Source organism: Mercenaria mercenaria, chromosome 5, assembly GCF_021730395.1.
Source record: "Mercenaria mercenaria strain notata chromosome 5, MADL_Memer_1, whole genome shotgun sequence".
NCBI lineage: Eukaryota > Metazoa > Mollusca > Bivalvia > Venerida > Veneridae > Mercenaria > Mercenaria mercenaria.
The window spans coordinates 49,991,953-50,013,195 of record NC_069365.1 but is presented as its reverse complement, the minus strand read 5'-3'; the positions used below and the strand labels follow the sequence as shown (position 1 = coordinate 50,013,195).

The window sequence follows — 21,243 nt, the reverse complement described above, 5'->3', positions numbered from 1 at the left end:
CAATGATTAAAAGTCCTATGGATAGCAGGTAAATAATGGTGACTGATAAGATACCACTGCTTTGTCACAGAACTCCAGTGTTCTGATGGCTTGTTCTCGCATGCCTTATATATAATGACAGGAGACTATCTTCAGACACAGTCTGTGTTGTAGAAAATCCAGCTGGATAAACGTGTAGTCCGGATTCATAGCAAGTGCTATACCTATGAGCTAATTGAGACAGATACAATACACAGGGGTTTATCATACCTCAATGCTTCTATGTATATGTATGTATATATCAACATATCTCCTAGAAATGTTCAACACCAACATGTACATTTAAAAAAAAAATTTCTTCCAGTTTTTATTATCTCTTACATGGGCTATTTAGGTCCTTATTCTTTGCAACTTTGAAATATTATGATTTTAAACATTATGTTTATCACCTGTCATTAGGCAATAAATATTTTTGGAACTACAATGTCATACATGTGCATTGGACTGTTTCCAAAATATTAAATGTAAAGTAAATAAAATATTTCAAACTTGTAATTTTTCTTCTTCATCAAGACGAGGTGTTTTAGATATATCTATCTATAACAGAGAACATAAAAAAACACGTATGCAAAAATTAAACATCTTATTGAGGCACTACCGTGGCTCCCCTGAAATGAGCTGACTTACTGACTTACACAGAACAAGAACGATATATAACCTTCCATAGTTTTATTTTATATTCCCAAAAATATTTATTTCATAACATATATAAAGGTACTGGGACAACTGTCATAGACTGTCTTCACATCTTTCATATCCTAAATATATTGTAGATAACAAAGAACAAAATCTAATCAAGTGTGTCCATTTACCTGAAAACATTGTAATAAATAAGACAACATTAAATATAGCACTGCAGTTTAAATTTAGAAATGCAAAATCGATGTATGGATGAATGGAGAAGAAAACTGTCAAAAAATATTAAATCTACATCATGTTGAAGATGCATAGATCCAACGGTTACCAAAACAGTTGAAACAACAACTTCAGTTCTTTTCTGAACAAGATTAGTGTTCTCCATAAAAATATTTTAAGAACAATTAAGCCTTTATCATTCTAAACACTACTGATTCTGCCTTTGCGACCAGTGTAGATCATGATCAGACTGCACATCTGTGCAGTCTGATCATGATCTGCACTGTTCGCCATTCAGTCAGTATTTTTTTGGTAAGCACCAGTTTTAATAGTTAATGGCATTGTCCAAATTGAAAGATGGACAAGTTCATTATAGAAATTTAGCAGGCTTAGGGTTAAAAGGCAAAAGAGCATAGGTCTGCCAAGTGAATAAGTTGACTGATTTATATAAGTTCATAGAATCTCATTTCACCATAAAAATAACTTGAGACATACAGCTGAACCTGTCTAAGTAGCCACTTGTCTTAACCTATACCCTGCTAAATTTCTAAAATGGACCGGTCCATCGTTCAATTTGGACAGTTCAACTTGTTTAACAAAGGGGTGTTCACTGCAAATGTACTGACTAAATAGCAAACAGTGCAGAACATGATCAGCCTGAACAGATGTGCATTTTATTTTATTTGGGTTTTACTGCGCACCAACACAGTATATGTTATATAGCGCCAAACAGGACTACAAATTTTGGTTTCATATCTCATTTACATCGAAATAAAAACATGAGGTATGGAATCAAAATTTGCATACCTGCTGGAATCACAGAGTTACAGCAAAACCAAGTGTTAAGACCCTATTAGTCGCCTCTTACGATCATGCAAGGGTGAGGCAGTGGTTCCAATTCTTTTCATACACAGATCATCCCAGAACCACATGGGGTGAACGGATGTGCAGGTTGATCTTGAATGGATGTGCAGGCTGATCTTGTTCTGCACTGTTCGCAAACACAGAATCACTTGCTGCCAGCAGGTTAAAGGTCAAGCAACCAGGAACTAGAGCTATCACTAAAGATGATGAATGTACCCCCCACATGCACTGACACAGTACATTGCAATTTGACGCACACAAGATTGCATAATTATGTGGACTGTATGAATATAGACTGTATGTATACAGAATAGTAACAAAAAACAAACTCCCATAACTATGCAGAATATTTATCTAAAAGAACGTAACATGCACCATGCACAACTAGGGTTGATACTGATCACTTGTGTGAAGTTTCATTAAATTGTGTGCAAGGGTTCGGAAGATTAGGCGCGCACAAGATTGCATATGCAGACTGTATGTACATAGTATGTGAACAAGAAACAAAGTCCCGTAACTCTGCAATTTTTGTCGTTGAAACAACCTAACATACGCCATGCACAAGTACTGTTGTTACTGATCACTTGTGTGAAGTTTCATTATATTGTGTCAAGGGGATGAGGAGAGATGGTGCGCACAAGATTGTGTCTATGTATATAGTATAGTAACAAAAAACAAAGTCCCATAACTCTGCAATTTTTTTTTCTGAAAGAACCTAACATGCCCCATGCACAACTACTGTTGTTACTGATCGCTTGTGTAAAGTTTCATTAAACTGTGTCAAGGGAATGAGGAGAGATGGTGTGCACAAGATTGTGTCTATGTATATAGTATAGTAACAAAAAACAAAGTCCCGTAACTCTGCAAATTTTTTTTCTGAAAGAACCTAACATGCCCCATGCACAACTACTGTTGTTACTGATCACTTGTGTGAAGTTTCATTAAATTGTGTCAAGGGGATGAGGAGAGATGGTGCGCACAAGATTGTGTCTACGGACAGACAGACGGACGGACAGACAGTCAACCTGAAACCAGTATACCCTCCCTTACAACTTTGTTGTCGGGGGGTACAATAACTGTATTATAGAATCAAGAGCTACTTTTCAGCGAAAAAAAAAAAACCTGAAATAATTTATGGTTATTTATACCACATTGCAACATATAACGTATATCACGTTTTACACCATAGATTTATAATACAACAAAAACCATGGCACATTTAATAATATTTCATGGTTTAAAACCCATCTGTTGCATACAATACACATGAATTCTTAAATATAATAACAATTAAGTTTTTCTTAAAAACAAAAAAATCACTATAACACACTTACTATTACTCATATAACATAAACAATCTGGGTAAAGACTAAACTATTTTACTGTAGAATTACTAATTACAATTACTTAATTAGTAATCACTTTTTTGACCTGGATTCTATCATGGCTAATCTATTAGCCAATCATGATTAACCAATGATTAGCCAATCATTAAGCTTTATTTTGGTCAAATTATTAAGATATAGATTTTCTTGGTAAAAGGGAGGTAATTCAGTTGTTTAAAAATATCCAACAACTTCTCACTTAGTTAAAAATAGAGCTACTGTACTATAACTTCTTTTGAAAAAAAATCTCTGTATGATGAGAAAATATACGAAATGGATAAATACTGAAGCCAAAAGCCAATATTTGTCCTAACATTACACCAGTTATACAACAAAATATAGCATGTAAAAATCACTCTGATTGTACAAATTATTCCCTTACTGTAATTGTGTAAAAGGCATATGAAAATCTGAAACCGGGTTATCTGTACATAAAAATTGAAAAAGGTTGACAGCTTAATTGATATATGAACACACAAGCAAAGTAAAATCTACACATATTTGTTAGTTTACAACCATCAAATTGTAACTTTCTAATTTTCATACTTCAAAAAAATAGTTTTGTATCACTTACCAAGACCAAATATTAACATCAAGCACATCAAAAATCATAATAAAATATAAAATGCAAAACAAACAATCTAATCAACAGATAAAACATCTAATAAAAGTAATTACTAATAAATCATTAAAATATTTAACAATTTGCTGATAAATGAAACTGAATTTAGCGCTAAGTTTTTGTCTATGACAATATCAACATAATAGAACAAATTCTATGATTTTTTTTTTAATGAAAAAATATGGTGTTACTGGGCTTTAAGTCACACTAACACAGTTCTGGTCATATCGTGATTTTCCAGCTTTTTTTTTTATTGAAGGACAACCCAACGATACAGTATTCAACTATTGGGAGCACTAATCAATGCAAGCCAACTGCCTGAATCCATCACATGATATCCAGAGTGGGGATCAAGAAACAGAGTTGAGAAGTAATTTATTCAAACCACATGATGACTGATGCTTCGAAATGAGAAAATAGTAATTACTTTTATATGGAATAGTTAACAGTACTGTAAAAGCAAAATTTTTCGCAAGGGTTTAATTTTCGCTATATTCACGAGGCCCTACTTGTCGCAAAAATTAATCCTCGCGTAAATATTCACCATTAAAGTAGGATACCATTTTAACAATTTCGCAAATTTAAAGCTTGGGAAGATTCTCAAAATTTCATATTCACAAAATTTTGACCCAAAGAAAATATGAGTTTTTACAGTACTTTCAATTAAAATAATACAAAAACAAGTTTTATACAAACACAGCTAGGAGGAGGCTATCTTTGGAAATATAACCTTTTTAACATAACATGCCTGATCGTTGTATAAAATAAGAAGCACTAGAAAATGTATATAAATCGTGGATTTCATACATATAGTGTATAATAAATACTGCTGTACTGGATTATAGCATAAAAGAGCTAGATTTTATAATAATTTTCTCAAGAATTAAGTTTTATTCAAGAATCAGCTTTCAACCTTTAAGTTAAATTAACATGTTTAGATAATATTCACTGATTTTTTCACTTTTATTTTGTTTAAAGAAAGGCTCAATTCTAACACTGGTTAAGTGTCTTTAATCAAGTTAGAAATATGATTTTCTTTCCTCAAAAAGCCATCCAGGCTTAGTTTTGTTCAAACACTTTTCATGAATTTTGTTCAACAAAAACTTAAAATTTAATGTTCGTATCTGTCAGCTGAAAATGTATTTCATAAGTATTAATCTGTAAATTTGTATTTTAATCTCTGAGTTTTGGATTTTCTTTAATAATGCCTTTGAAGGTCTAAGTAGTGTACAATACTAGATCAAATAAAATATACATGACAAAAAAAACAACACACATTCTTTTACTGGCATTTTTGAACAATACAATTCAATTTACACTAGTCTAGTCACCTGCCATTTATCTGGTACAGTAAATGAATAAACAATATGTATAGATAGTAGAATAATACTGTCATCATATTTGACAATCTTTGAATGAATCTCCGAAAATATTTTGCTAACCAAAAGACAATTATTTATTAGACATGACAAATCATGTTTTATTTCTAATAATACATGCTAATGGTAACAACATGTGGAGAACCTTGGAAGAACTAAGAAATAGTGTTTCCATATTTGATTTACTATTTTACGTACTAAATATATTACAATCACACTCTGAAACAGTTACCAGTAACACAGAACTATTCATAAGGGCTATGCTCTCTTAAAGTTATTCTATTGCTTATCATATTCAAATAAATTTAAACAAATTTGTACCATAAATCATTTTTTTAAACTGTAAGATAACCATCTTAAAAGTAGCATTTTGGGAAGTTCCCAACAAGACATCCTATACAGTTTTTCTGATAATTGAACATACAATATACACAGATTACTAAACAAATAATCAAGGCCTTCGAGTGGTTTATCGTCTAATTTACCAAGGAACTGAAGCATCTGAACGAATATACAGAGCTTGATTTCCTTCTTTGTTTAACTGGAAATCAAATCGAGTCATGTTAGAATAATGGGTAACATGTCGTTGACTAAATAAATTACTTTACAGGGATATAAACTAACACTCGCCTAGTCGCCCATGAAAACCAGTTTTTTAATCTGGACTAGTATATTTTTCAAGACATTCGCCCAACTGACAATCTGCATAATATTGAGGGTTCCTATAATTAATTTTTTCAACTTCATCTTTTACGCATGAGACAGTCAATCTGTTAAAATTAACTATGGTAAGCCGGATCGGTACACTTCAAATATAATTCCTGGAACATGTAATAGCTGTGCCAATGCAAAGATTCTAGCATGTATAATGAAAGAATTTGTGTTTTATTTGGATTTCCACAAAGTCTAAATGTATTTTGTCGTATACATGTAGTTAGGCCACAAAGTTTCAGGCTAGGCCCATAAACTTTAGAAATTACGTGTCTAGCAGGTTTATAGGTGCAGTCACACTGCAGTGTTAATTTATATCCCTGTATATGGAATGTTAAGAATGTCAAAATGAACACTTACGTTATGGTCTAAGAGATTCACTCCCATTGTTTACTGAATGACTCAAATATTTTAAAGATGAAACAAATGACTGCAAATGATATCAGTATATGAAATTAAATGACACTAATAAATATAAAAGTAGTGACAAGAGAACTCACTTTGCAACAACTTGATTGATATATTGGATGGCAGCAAAAATATGTTGATGATGAAATTGCAGCTTTTTTTGCAATATGTAAATAAACTGAGACTTTCCATCTAACAATTTAAACACGATAAAAATTCTCTCTCTTTTTTTTTGGTTGGGTTTAATGTCACACCGACACAATTTTAGGTAATATGGATTTTTTCCAGCTTTGATGGTGGAGGAAGGCCGTAGGTGCCCCTCTGTGCATTATTTCATCATGGGCGGGCACCTTAGAATCACCGACCTTCTGTAAACCAGTGGATTAAAAAAAAATCATCAAGATTCTCAATTTCAAAATTCCATTCCATGAATAACTGCTAATCTACTAACAGACAATTGCACTTGGACATTATATTCAAACATTATTTAACCCTTAGCCTGCTGCAGGCGAATTTAACAGCCTTTGCAAACAGCTTGGAACCAGATCAGATGCCGATTAAATCGGCGTCTGATCAGGTTCCAAGCTGTTTGCTACTCTGACAATATTTCTTCCAATTTTGGAGCAAATTGAATGAACTTTACAATTTTAGTAGATGACATTTCCAGCAGACGACAATTTATCTAGCATGCTAAGGGTTAATAGGTTACACAAACGTTATTTAAATAGGTTGTACATAGAATATATACTTTTGACTGTGTTATGGTCATACAGCATGATACACATGATAGCCTTAGTGTGATATACTTGCCCATCTTATGGATTTATCAGAATCATGGATGTACAACAAAAATATTTGTCTAAATTCAATTGACATGTAAAACTACAAATGCCCCTGCATAATATAGTCTTAAAAATATTACACATGTACAATGTATAAAGTGAATTGATAATCTTTCAGACTACAGTCAAACTTTGTTTGCTCGAACTCGTTGGGACCAGCAAATTTTTTTATGAAGTAGAGATGCTTTTGAGAAAAGCGCATGTCTCCCACAACTGCCTAATCATCTAAATAGTAAGTCAGTCTTTATATGCTGTTTACTTAACCCTTAGCCTGCTATATTTCTACAATGGACTGGTTCGTCATTCAATTTGGGCAATATCATTTATTATTTAAAGGGGTGTTCACTGAAAATTTACTGACTGAACTGCGAACAGGCAGAATCATTTGCCGCCAGCAGGCTAAAGGTTAATCCACATGTGCATGCGCTTTCTTGACACCAAAAGGACACCTATACTACTAGTAGTTTAGGCGCCAGTTTGGGTGCAAAACTGCGCAAGAAATCTGAGTGTTTTGGGTAATTCAAGGGCCATAATTCCGAAGTGCCTAGGCCGATTTGGCTAGTTATCCAACTTGGCTGAGCACTTATTGGCAGACACATTTTGTTGAAGTTTGGTGAAGATCGGATGAGAAATGTTCGACTTCGAGTGCGGACAAGCTTTGTGACAGACAGACAGACAGACACACACACATACAGACAGACAGACTGGAGTAAATCAATACGTCTCCCACACCACTGTGTGGTGGGAGACATAATTATCGGTAGTTCAAGCCATCAAACAAATTTTCAAGACCTGACTATGAGGTCGAGTGAAGGTTGGTGTACCAATTATCCGAGTTCCAGTGAACGAAGTTTGACTGTATTTACATAATATTATATATGACCCTCATCAAACATATTAATAGAAATACTAAAAGAAATCCTTTACTTTGTCATTACAATCATTATAAAAACAGCAACAAAACAATTCCAAACACAACATGTGTTAACATGGTACTTTTAAAATTTCAAAATATCACATATTTTACGAAGATAAATTGGAACGGTCTTTCCAATCATATTAAAAACAAGCAACAAATAACCTTTTGATTTATGTGCGCTGACATAATATTTTTCACCTGTGGTATATGTTATGTTACTTGAAAAAAAGAACAACAAGTTCTGAAATCTGCATTTCAATGCCTTATAAAAATGCTTTTTACGCACCTATCTTATTTTACTTTAGAAATGCAGGAAAACAAAGAACAATTCATACCTTGCCCTGTTCATGCAGAAATTTCAAGTCATTTCCCCTCTAAGCACAAGATACCTAGATATTTCTAAGTAGTTAATACATAAACTTATCACAAGCACTTCTAAGAACTACACGCTGTTGACTGAAAAATATGACCATGTTCTTATTTACATTAATTTCTTGTTTAATTTATTCAATTTCAACACATCTGTTTTCTGGCTTATGAATTTGAAATTGTTTAATCTTCTATAAAATCATAAATCAAGAAACCCTTAAACACAAATACAAAATATTTATTTATTTTCAAACTAAAGTAAAACATTCTTATAAACAACAAAGATTCAAGTTATCTTGGAAATGATGCCCAAGAGCCTGTTCTTTTCAAGAACCATCCAAGTCTTGAATAGGAAATATTTGTTCTGTTTTTTAAGACAATTAATTAATTTCACAAACAAAAACTATCAAAACATCACACCAAACAGTCAATCACTGACCTAAGTTCACAGCAACAATGTGACAATGATATGACATATGTGAATCTATTTCATTAGAAAAGAAGTGCCTATAGTGTTTCAGAGGTATAATTTATTAAAATATGTCAAAATACTACAGATAGCTTTGGTACAATCCAATTAACTGTTCAATATACTTTGATCTTTTATAAGCTGGTACATGTATCACTAAAAGACTCAAAATGACTGGACTCAGTCAACCATATGATTTGCTACAAACATAAAATACAATGTTTTGTTTCTTAAATCTTACTTTCGATAACAGTTTTCTCAAATATTTGCGCATGTGTCAACAAGCAGAAGGTATTATTGAATCTATTTTTATTACATCCCTTAATGGAGCTGGTCATCCTATAAGATTTGCATATTTTTGTCAGTTTAGTAGAAGGTATTGTTGAATCTATTTTATTACCTCCCTTTATGGCAATGATCCTTTTAGATCATGTGCAATGTTGAAAGTAGCACTTTCCTAACATGTCATTATGCATACTCTACAATTGATAGCAAGTGTATCTGTTTTTTAAAATAAAGTTAAAATCCTCGGACTTTAATGATGAAGGTAGTGTTAAATAATTTTCAGACTTTTTGTACAACTGTTGTGACTTACACATGCAAGTGTGTTTTTACTGAGAAATAGTTAAAAATTAACTGCCTTCTCATAAAAATGTGCATTTAAAAGATGAAAACTTTATTCTCTGAGTTTTTATAAGCACTCCAGTTCTAAATAGGTAAGACACTTAAATTAATCTTGCTAGTCTATACATTTTCCTTTTTCTCTTCAGTGACTACTACAGTCATATCCAAATTGTGCTGTTTCTTCATTTCTCGCCGTTTTACCTCCGTGTACGCGCCGGATCCTCCAAGAACTGTTAAATTACTTAGCCACCATAGAGCTGACCTTGACTCACTAAAGTATATACAAGCTATAACAGTCTGTACAGCTGCTTTAGCAGTACCAGATATATTATGTGTCAGCGGTGACGTAAACTGAATCTGTAATCCCGTCACTGTTCCTATAGCGAATCCGAAAACTCCGCTCAATGTCATGAGAGCCCAAAAATGAGAACTTGTTAATTGATTAAAATTGACGATTTCTGTAAATTCTCCGAATACAAACATTAGAGGTAGAAAAAGAAATGTTGCATTTACGTTATTATAGAGTGCTAGACGCCAGATATTGTTGTCGACAAGGGGAAGAACTTTCTTTGTATAGATGGCGTTCAACGCCACACTTGCACTTGCACATATACCAAACATTACACCCATCACTGAAAGATATCCTGAAAAATAAACAATGTTTCTGTTAATCTGATGAGTAAACTTTAAAGGTTACATTACAAAAACCTGGTAGCTTCATGATTGACATGTTCATTGTGACTACGATTTTGTTCCTTTGCTCAGTGATTTAAAACCACATTTCAACAAGTTCGAAAATGTAACAACTGGTTTTAAATATATTTCTATTGTATGTTTCTTGTAGATAGATTTATTAAAGATCCAAATAAGATCAACAGAAAATAATTAGCAATTGATCGGACACCTATAACTTTGGCAACCTTTACTTACTCAAGGCCCATAACTTGCGACACTTGTCAGATCCGTCTAGTTAGTTAAACTTGGCCCTAGATTTTATAGTGAAAAATCTTTTTTTTAAGTATAGTTAAAGTCTGTCTGCCTGCTTTATAGGGAGAGCGCAGATCTATGGATCGCCAGACTGGGAGTTCGATTCTCAGGCAGGGTGTATGTTCACCATGATGATTTGATAAAAGTCATACTGTCTGAAATCATTTGTTCTCCACCTCTGACTCATAAGGGGAGCTGGTAGTTACTTGCGGAGAACAGGTTTGTCCTGGTTCAGAATTCAGGAACACTGGTTAGGTTAAATGAAATACTGTTGAAAAATGGCATTAAACCCGAAACAAGAAAGTTCCAAGAAAACAAGAGCTGTCGGAGGACACCAACGCTCGACTATTCAACAGCCTTGACAATTGAATGAATACAAAAGTCGAAAAAGGGGCATAATTTTGTAAAAATGGGAAAAAGGGTTATGGAACCTTCACAGTGCTTATCAGCTCATGACAGTGAACAAGTGTGTGAAGTTTCAATCCATTCCCATTAGTGGATACTGAGATACCAGCTTACATAAAAAACTTAATCAAAAACTTCTAAGTCACAAATACCAGCTTACATACAAAAACTTAACCAAAAACAGCTAAGTCGAAAAAGGGGCATAATTTTGACAAAATGCAAATTAGAGTTATGGGACCTACACAGTGCATGTCAGATCATGACAGCTAACAAGTGTGTGAAGTTTCAATCCATTCCCATTAGTGGATACTGAGATACCAGCTTACATAAAAAACTTAATCAAAAACTGCTAAGTCAGAAAAAGGGGCATTATTTTGAAAGAAATGCAAAGTAGAGTTATGGCACCTGCACAGTACATGTCAAATTATGACAGTGAACAAGTGTATGAAGTTTCAATCCATTCCCATTTGTGGGTACTGAGATACCAGCTTACATACAAAACCTTAACCAAGAATTTCTAAGTCGAAAAAGGGGCATAATTTTGTAAAAAAGCAAAAAAGAGTTATGGAACCTGTGCAATGTAGGTCAGTTTATCACAGTGAATAAGTGTGTGAAGTTTCAATCCATTCCCACAAGTGGTTACTGAGATACCAGCTTACATACAAAACCTTAACCAAGAATTTCTAAGTCGAAAAAGGGGCATAATTTTGTAAAAAAAAGCCAAATAGAGTTATGGAACCTGTGCAATTAGGTCAGTTTATCACAGTGAATAAGTGTGTGAAGTTTCAATTCATTCCAACAAGTGGTTACTAAGATACCAGCTTACATACAAAACCTTAACCAAATCGGGATGCGGATGCTGACGCATGGGTGAGTCCAATAGCTCTACTATTCTTTGAATAGTCGAGCTAAAAATATTCTAGTCTTAGAGCAGATACTGATAAATATTCTATATAAGCTTGATTCATTTCCAAGACAAAATACATTTCTAATTCAAGGGCAATAACTTTGGAGAAACTAGTCGGAACTGACTGGTTATCAAACTCAACCTACACAAATACTACCTACATGAAAGATGGGCTAATAAAAAGTTTCTATTACTAAGCCTGGAGTTCTTTACTCTTTAGAATGAACTAAAATAGCAGTACATTCATGATCAAGTTTTTAAAATGACATCGACAAAGAAGCATGTAGTTATATCAGTATGGTGAAACTTTCTTCACATGGAACAAAACAGAGGATCAGAGATCATCAATAACTTTATCAACAATCACTTCTGTTTTTTGTTGGTTTTGGGTTTAACAGTGCTTCAGTTATTCAATGCCAGGCAGTTAAACTAAGACGTGTTCCTGGATTATGTACCAGTACTAACCTGCTCTCCACAAGTAACCGCCAACTTCCCCACATGTATGAATCAGAGGTGGAGGACAAATGATTTCAGACATAATGTCTTCTATCAAATCATCACGGAGAACATACACCTTGCCCTGGGATCAAACTCACTACAATGGGATCTGTAGATAAGCACACTCCCTATTGAACTAAGTGGACGGATCATTCATTGTGTACCTTAGAATAATGTGTAATTAAACTCATCAACCATAAAGTGCCGGCCCATCTAAAGCTCTCCCCTACGAGCTCATCTACAAAGACCAAAAAACAGTTAAACAGCAATTAAAGAAACCATTTTGGGGCAGACTTTTTTTCAAGTTAAACTACCGTAAAAAGTACTGACCCGCCTCTCCCTCCTGATTAACTCCAAGTAAAAATCCTCCAATAATTACACCACAGCAGATCAAAGCCTGAACTGATGTCGTCTGTTTCAGCAGGAAAAAGGTAAAAATCTGAAATCAGATATAATAAGATATCAAGACTTTTTAAGATCAATTTACTCTCCAATATTAACCTTTTATACAAAGCTGTGGTTTTGCCAAACTAAAATGTTTATGATGCAGGTGTCACTGAGGTGTGATCATGTGATTTAATACTAAACTTTTAAAAATATACACCAGTGCTGTACAAAGCATTTTCAGCCATTACATGATTGTCTATATTCAATAATGAGCATGTTTATGACAACTGCACCTTTGCTTAGCCTCTGCAAAAGTGACTGGTATTGTCCAAAGAAGAGCTGTGCATGAAGCATATAATGTGACATGTGAAATTTGTCTAGAATGGGTGCATACTGTGAATTCATTTGTTTTCATGGGGAAATGATTTTTGTGAACTTTATGGCAGAGTCAATCCACAAAATTAAATCCCAATGAAGCCATAAAACTCCCGCTCATTATATGTTCAAAGGTCAAAATCCACGAATTTATATCACTGCTGATTGGCAAAAAACATTCAATTTTGTGCCTAAGAAATTAAACGATTTTGTAGTCACATACAGTGAAACACCGCTCGCTGGAGCATCGATGACTCGAGTACCCGGGCTCGCTCGAGCAATTCATGTGGTCCCGGCCGATTTCCTTCTATTTTCTATGTGGAATTACCATGGCTGGGTCGAGCATCGATAACTCGATCGTTCGAGCATGACATGTGGTCCCTGTGTATTAATTTACTCTTTGTTGCTTCTGGCAAACTCGAGCAGAGGTGTCGAAATTTTTCACACCTTCAGTGCTCAGAATATATCTATTCATTAAAAATTTTCACACACCGTGAGAATTGCGTAGTCTATTCCAGGACTATCGTAAATGTTTGTTTGTCGGTATATTTGATCTGATAATGAGAATAATTATTGATAAAAGGTTGAAGAAAAGTTTTATTGATCAGAGATGAATTACTGCTTACTTAAATCTTCTCTTCTGCGGGATCAAGAAGATTGTCATGAGATCTTTGTATTTAATCAGCAATTGTTTGCATGCAAAGGAAGGAAATTATATAGCCTTTTCATAAAATTGAGAAGATAATTTTGATATGCACTTGTTGATAAATAAAAATAAATAGTCCTTGTTGTTTCCTCACAAGTCCCATTTACAAATTACGTATTGGAACGTCTATCATAGATAACGTTTGTAATACGTTTTTTTTTTTTGAAAATGTCACAAGTATGTTATTATTAGCATCACAATTTACTCTGCAAATAGTCGTGATGACAATTGGTATTGGTAAAACAAACTTCAATTTTCTTCTTGTTGGTCAATGTTCGGGTCGCTCGAAACCATGGATAACTCGAGCATTTTGCTCATCCCCTTGCGACCTCGAGCGAGCGGTGTTTTACTGTAGCAAAGTCATATGTATAAGATATCCAAGTTATGCATGATAGATCATTTCAGAGATAAAAGTTTTTACTGGGCATGAAAAGGCTTTTCCAAAACAACTTACCACATTGAAGACCGTAGTTAAAGACCTGCCCACATTGTAGAAGGCCACACCCACATTTTTCAAACACAGGTTGTTAAATGTGATCATACATACAAACACCACTGACAATGGTAAAGTCTGAAGAAGAGACAATAATTATATTTATACTACACATACATAAGTCTATCATTATGGAAATTTTGTAAATGTAAAAAGTACTGATTGCCCTACATACAGGTTCTGTAATTTAACAAATTTTAAGAATTAACATTTTAGCCACACCATGAGAAAACCAACATAGTGCATTTGTGACCAGCATGGATCCAGACCAGCCTGCGCATCCGCGCAGTCTGGTCAGCATAAATGCTGTTCGCTAACGGTTTCTCTAATTGCAATAGGCTTTGAAAGTGAACAGCATGGATCCTGACCAGACTGCACGGATGCGCAGGCTGGTCTGGATCCATGCTGGTCGCAAATGCACTATGTTGGTTTTCTCATGGCGCGGCTCATTTATAAAACTAAAAGAAAATGTCTATTGTGCATAACATAAAGTGAATCCCACAGATGAAATGAAACCATATCGTAACTGGATGTGTGTTCTGATGGGTGTTCTACAGAACATCTTTAGTCACTTGCAAACACTAAATGAATCACATGGCTGAGGACCCACAGAAGGATGAAGTGTACGATTGTGCTAAAATCTAAATTTTGAAATTTCTAATATTTAATGTATAACATGGTTCATAATGGTTTCTTTTTAATTCACATATTTAACTCAAAGAGAAGAAATTTTAATAAGCATCTACTGTTGTCAACATACTTTAAAATCACAGTTAGATATACATATATTGCTGGTAGCACAATGTGATAACCCTCTGAACTAGAAATGTGTCCATGGGACACAGATGCCCCCACTACATGACAAAGGACACAAATTTTTCCTAGGTCAGGGGCCATAACTCCTACAATACTGAATGAATCTGGATGTGAAACCCCAGGTGCACAACTGCACATGCTGACCAACACTCCTGTAAACTTTGGTGACTCTAGGTCAAATACTTTTGGAGCTACGCGCAACACAACATTAAAATGACCAATTTTTAACTAAGTCAGAGGCCATAACTCCTACATGACTGAATGAATCCGGACGCGAAACCCCAGGTGCACAACTACATATGCTGACCAACATTCCTGTAAACTTTGGTGACTCTAGGTCAAATACTTTTGGAGCTATGCGCGACACAACATTAAAATGACCAATTTTTAACTAAGTCAGGGGCCATAATTCCTACAATACTGAATGAATCCGGACGCGAAACCCCAGGTGCACAACTACACATGCTGACCAACATTCCTGTAAACTTTGGTGACTCTAAGTCAAATACTTTTGGAGCTACGCGCGACACAACATTAAAATGACCAAATTTTTACTAAGTCAGGGCCTATAACTCCTACACGAATGAATGAATCCGGACGCGAAACCCCAGGTGCACAACTACACATGCTGACCAACATTCCTGTAAAGTTTTGTGACTCTACATCAAATACTTTTGGAGCTAGGCGCGACACAACACTAAAATGACCAATTTTTACAATGTCAGGGGCCATAACTCCTACATGACTGAATGAATCCGGACGCGAAACCCCAGGTGCACAACTACACATGCTGACCAACATTCCTGTGAAGTTTTGTGACTCTAGGTCAAATACTTCTGGAGCTAGGCGCGACACATTCTCGGACAGACGGACGGACAAGGGCAAATCTATATGCACCCCCCAAAGTGGGGGCATAAAAATTGGCATTATCCCATGACTATTTTTAACCCTTACCCTGCTAAATTTCTATAATGAACTTGTCCATGATCTTTCAATCTGGACAGTACCATTAACTGTTCAAAGGGAGGCATACCATAAAGAAACTGAATGAAAGGCGAACAGTGAAGATCATGATCAGACTGCACTAATGTGCAGGCTGATCTTGATCTGCACTGGTCGCAAAGGCAGAATCAATCGTGTCCAGCACGATAAGGGTTACCCGGTAAATGAAATTTTAAGAATAACAACTTTTTCAAGTGTCAGATTACTAAGTACAATATTTTAATATGACTCATCAGATTTAACCAAAGTGTATAACTTTCGTTTTTCTTCCTGAGATTACTTACAGCTCTGCATAGTTTTGGGTCCACATACATCTCTGGGAAGGATACGAAGCTTGGAAGAAACTTTGCCAGGTAGCTCAGTAGAAAACACATAAGGACTGTCACTACACACTGGTACCATGTTATAAAGAGAGGAGCTTGCAACTGTAAGAAATGAAATTAAATAGCAATTGAGATTTAAAACTGTCAGTAAGGACTGAAAATAAATGTAAACAAAAATTTAAGATTTCTAAAATTAAGAAGAACTTTTATAATTTAAGTGTGTTTGTATGACACTAGACTGGCTCCTGTCTCAATGTTTGTTCTGTCATATTTCTCATATACATAGTTTTCGTCATAAAGAGGGAAGAAACTGCAGTTGGCTGCTTCTTCATTGACCTTTTTATTGCCCCTAGCTCCGAACATGGATGGTTTAGCAATCAAATAAAAATGTGCTTAGCTATTTAGAGGCTTAAATTTTTTATAATTCTTATACTATGTTTGCAGTATTTATATGAAGGAAAACTATAATGCCAGGGAACCAGGCTAATATAACACAAATGCCTGGCTATGTGATGTAACACCACAGAATCATGTGCATAGCATATGACTTATGTTCTTATGGTGATCACATTTTGCGCAAAGTTATTCCTAAATCCCACCTTGTAACAAAAAGTTCTAGGCCAGACTTTAAAAGTACAAGTGTTCTCTCTGTGGTATATACTGGAAGATGGACCACATTAAGAAGCAAACTGTGACCTTGATGTATGTGCCTGTAACACATTTTTTGCATGCAAGATACCGTCTTGTTACAGTGGGCATTTGAGCCATCTTAACTCAATTATTAAAATTCTCAAAATACATTATTTCAAAATACATCCATGAAAAGAAAGCTGTGTAAAGAAAAAGTTTGGGTAGATTTTGCTTGTTATTTTTCAAAAGTGCAGTCAACTTTAACGTTGCAGGCTCTGGCACATTACCATTGACTTTCATCCAGTCATACTTGCTTGAGAGACCACATCTATGAAAAGACCACTTGCCTTAAGATATCACTTTTTCAGTTCTTTTTTGTGTCGTTAAAGAACAAACAATGTTGTACTGAGAGTTGTATTAAGAGACCACATTTCCCCTTAGGTGATCTCAAATGCATCTTTCAATATTACAGACAACCTGCCTATATTCAACATATTTGCTTCCTTTTTTCAACTATTAATAGGCGGAACACCACTAAATCCGGCTGTTCTTTATTTCATAAATTCATTTTCAAATTGTTTCTTAAATGTACAAAATTAAAACCTAACAAACAAACAAAATTTATGGGATGTTCATTTGATTTTTTGTTGATATTTAAAATCTGTAAAATGTCTCAACAACAGTATAGCTGTTTTGTCAAAACTACATAATACCAGAAACTTTTAAACCCATAAACGAAGAGACTTTGCCCTTTGTAAATATTTTCAAATTCTATCAATTTCAATACAAAAAATCTCAGGTCAATAGGATTAAGGAGTGCCTGTGCAACTGTGTAAAGAAAATCTCAAAATTAGGTTTTGATATCCAGACACCCATAACAGAAATTTATTTATGTATGAATAATTATAAATACAAAGTTTAAAAGATATTTTGAAGCTATGAAAGAAGAGTTAAAAATTTTAATCTCAAATGATATCAATACATTAAAATATGATATGTGACATGAATAAATTTAGTACTGGTATCAAAGAACGTTTTCATTCTCATCCTTAAAATATTTGCTATACTTTCGAAGTAAAATGGAAGGAAAATGAATGAATTTGAACTGATCTGACATTATTTGAGTGACAAATGATATGATGCAAGTCTAATGCCAGTAATGGTCAGTCAAATGTAACAATACAAATCTAATGGTCAGACAAACATGTATGTAACAATGCAAATCTGATGGTCAGTCAAATGTAACAATACAAATCTAATGGTCAGTCAAATGGCATGACTCAAAATCTACTTGTCAGTCAAATGAAATGATGCAAAACTAATGGTCAGTCAAACATGTATGTTACAATGCAAATCTACTGGTCTGTCAAACATGTCAAACGAAATGATGCAAAACTAATGTCAGTCATACATGTATGCAACAATGCAAATCTACTGGTCAGTCAAATAAAATGAAGCAAATCTAAAGGTCAGTCAAAAGAAATGATTCAAATCTAAAGGTCAGTCATACATGTATTAAACAATGCAAATCTACTGGTAGATGGATATCTGGTAGATGGATATCTAACGACCTGTCAAATGAAATAATGAATATCTAACGGTCAGTGAAGTGAAAAGATGCAAATCTAATGACAAGTCAAATGAAATGATGGAAATCTTGTGGTCAGTCAAATGAACATTAATTATGGTCTGCCAAATAAAACAATTCAAATCAAATGCTCATTCAAATGAAATGATGCAAATTAGAGATGTGAGAATGGTATTTTTAAGAGAAGCACCAGTCAATCATGGCTATTTTGTGTTTACTAAATGGTGAAATTGCATGTGACATCTTTAGTATTAAACATCATATATCATTTCTACCAACTTTGTGTTGAAGAATGGGCACATGAATTATGATACCAAAAGAAATAAAATCAGATGAAGGAATTTCAACTTTTAGTTCTTCTGCAGAAAAACCTTACTAAATCTAGTACATAAATTTAATTCTAACAAAAATCTTTAAACATACTGATTAAGACAGTCTCTCATATTAAATTCGTAACACTGTTCCACAAAATGATAAGCCATCACAAAATATGAATACATATTTTAAAATTAATGCCAAACATTTACCTTTAAATCTTCACTGCTAAGAAGGTACTTGTTTAGAAATACCATAGATATTGAGATGAACCTGCAAAACAAACAATAAAACATAGCGTAAGTACCACATTAAAGTTACAATTGTACTCCCGGTCCAGATGCTGGAAATTTCAAAGCGTATAATCCTTACAATCCGACCAGTGTTAGTGAAGTGGTTAAGAAATTAGAATGGCCAAGCCTTCAACAACGCAGAGCTTGTGCGGATGTCATACTTATGCTAGTTATGTATAATATTGTTAACTGTTTAATTGCTGTACCAGTGAACTACTATCCTACCACTGCCACTCTTCGAGCTACTAGAAGGAGTCACAGCATGAATTTTGTCCATAATCAATCAACTTAAAGGATTAATATTTATTAAAACTCATTCATTCCGAGAACAGTCATCACTTGGAACATGATCCCGAAATCCTGTGTCACTTCTGAGAGTCTGGATGCGTTCAAATCCTCCATCCAACTCGCCCCACTTGTGCCATCCAGTGTATAAAAAGGATCACAGCATATACAGTGTAAATACATGTTGGTCATCAGACTATTTTATGGTGTAGCACGTAACATCAGTTTGAATGGACGGTCGAAGCTGCGGACGTGTACATAGTTTTAAAAAATGTCGGAACACGTAGCTCTACACCGATGTACAGTCACCTTCCCTCAACGTCGATGTCTACATAGTGGATGTTGTCGAGTACCCCCAGTGACATGACTGAAGTTGAAGTTGTCCGATCCGGTGTCATGTTGTCTTGTGATGTTGCGTTATCACGTTATAGGGTGTGAAATAAGCCATCTGGATAAGCCAAATAAGTATGGCTAACTGGGATTAAGCACAAATGTCAATATAATGTTATCCACATTCATATTGCGAAAAAATATAATTTGCTGCTTAGCCTATAATCTCCGAGTATCTCACAAGACCGGCGCACATCGGTTTATGCAAGACTGACCCTGGTAGTGTCGGGCAGCCAAACGAATGTCTAGCTCTGAAACAGCGTACAACGCAAGTGTAAAAGTATTTGACCCTATAACTGTTTCGCTGATTTGTGATTTTTCTGGGACCTAGCTGTTTTAAAGGTAGTTCTGGCTACCATAACTTAACTGACGCTATTTTTATAGTCTGATGGTCGCGTCCATTAAGTTATGGCAAAACCCAATTTGTTTACCTAACCAGCAACATCGGCGCACTGACTCTCGCGAGAAACTGATGACGTCATGCGAAGTTCTTAGCACATGGTTATTTTTGAATTTCAGGATGAAATTTTTTATATCTAATGAATTTAATTGATTTAAAAATGTAATAATTTTTCACAAAATTCATAAAATTATACCATAGAAGGTTTAAATTCACAGAATTTCCATAAATAATAAGTCTTTACGGTTAGGTTTATTTTCAAAATGAAGAGTACCTCGATCACGTGACAACTGCAATGGTGAGCAAAATATTGTAGGCAGTGGTACCCATTTGAAACTTTAGGGTATAATTTGTTTTCAATTGGTGTTGCATGGTTCATTTTGCGCCAAATCAAAAGAAAAATGGATTAAGAATATATTAAATAAAAAGGCGAGTCTCTGCCATTTGATTTGATAAAATTATAGCGTGATAGACTTATGGCACGATTTCTGGTTAGGTTTCAATACAATTCGTTTCAGCTCTGAGATCCGTAACAACATATAAACATCTCTGAGCTGAATTATTTTAGCTATTTTAAAGGAAGCAAGAAATTTTCAGGTAGGTATAACAGTAAACATGTACATGTATATTAAACTAAAAATTTGACTATGGCATCGGCATATACTGTACCAGTAAGCAGCCACAACTGCAGCAATTTTCAACGCTTTTGAAAGGAACGTCTCCATTTTATTTGTTGTTGTTTCCTTGCTTTTATCTGTTGTTGTTTCCATCTGACAGGTGACAACGTGTAAACGTAAATTGTCGTGAAATCTTGCCTTCAACTTTCAATTTACTAACGAACAGATTATTGCAAGCGTATTAAAAACAAAGAATAGTGGTTATACATAGGAATTCATCAAAGCAGAAAAGTGTATTTTAACTGAACATTTAAAAAAAAGATATTTTGTTTACGACAAT

At 34.5% G+C, this 21,243-nt stretch overlaps 1 protein-coding gene across 1 annotated transcript; it reads right to left on the bottom strand.

The window, feature by feature from the left end:
* Positions 1-693: 693 nt before the first annotated feature.
* Positions 694-21,236, bottom strand: LOC123557090 (GDP-fucose transporter 1-like). Its single transcript, XM_045348318.2, has 6 exons — positions 20,956-21,236; positions 19,131-19,191; positions 16,347-16,487; positions 14,206-14,322; positions 12,614-12,722; positions 694-10,130 (listed from the first exon to the last, which is right to left on the bottom strand). The coding sequence occupies exons 1-6, from the start codon at positions 21,054-21,056 to the stop codon at positions 9,607-9,609; spliced, it is 1,053 nt and encodes a 350-aa protein (XP_045204253.2). The 5' UTR covers positions 21,057-21,236; the 3' UTR covers positions 694-9,606.
* Between the last annotated feature and the right edge of the window lie 7 nt (positions 21,237-21,243).

Coding starts and splice junctions, on each gene's coding strand:
- LOC123557090 (XM_045348318.2), bottom strand. CDS start 21,056: ATGGAAACAACAACAGATAAAAGCAAGGAAACAACAACAAATAAAATG. Junction 19,192..20,955: donor GCAGTTGTGGCTGCTTACTG/GTACAGTATATG, acceptor TTTGTTTTGCAG/GTTCATCTCAATATCTATGG. Junction 12,723..14,205: donor TAACTACGGTCTTCAATGTG/GTAAGTTGTTTT, acceptor ATCTGATTTCAG/ATTTTTACCTTTTTCCTGCT.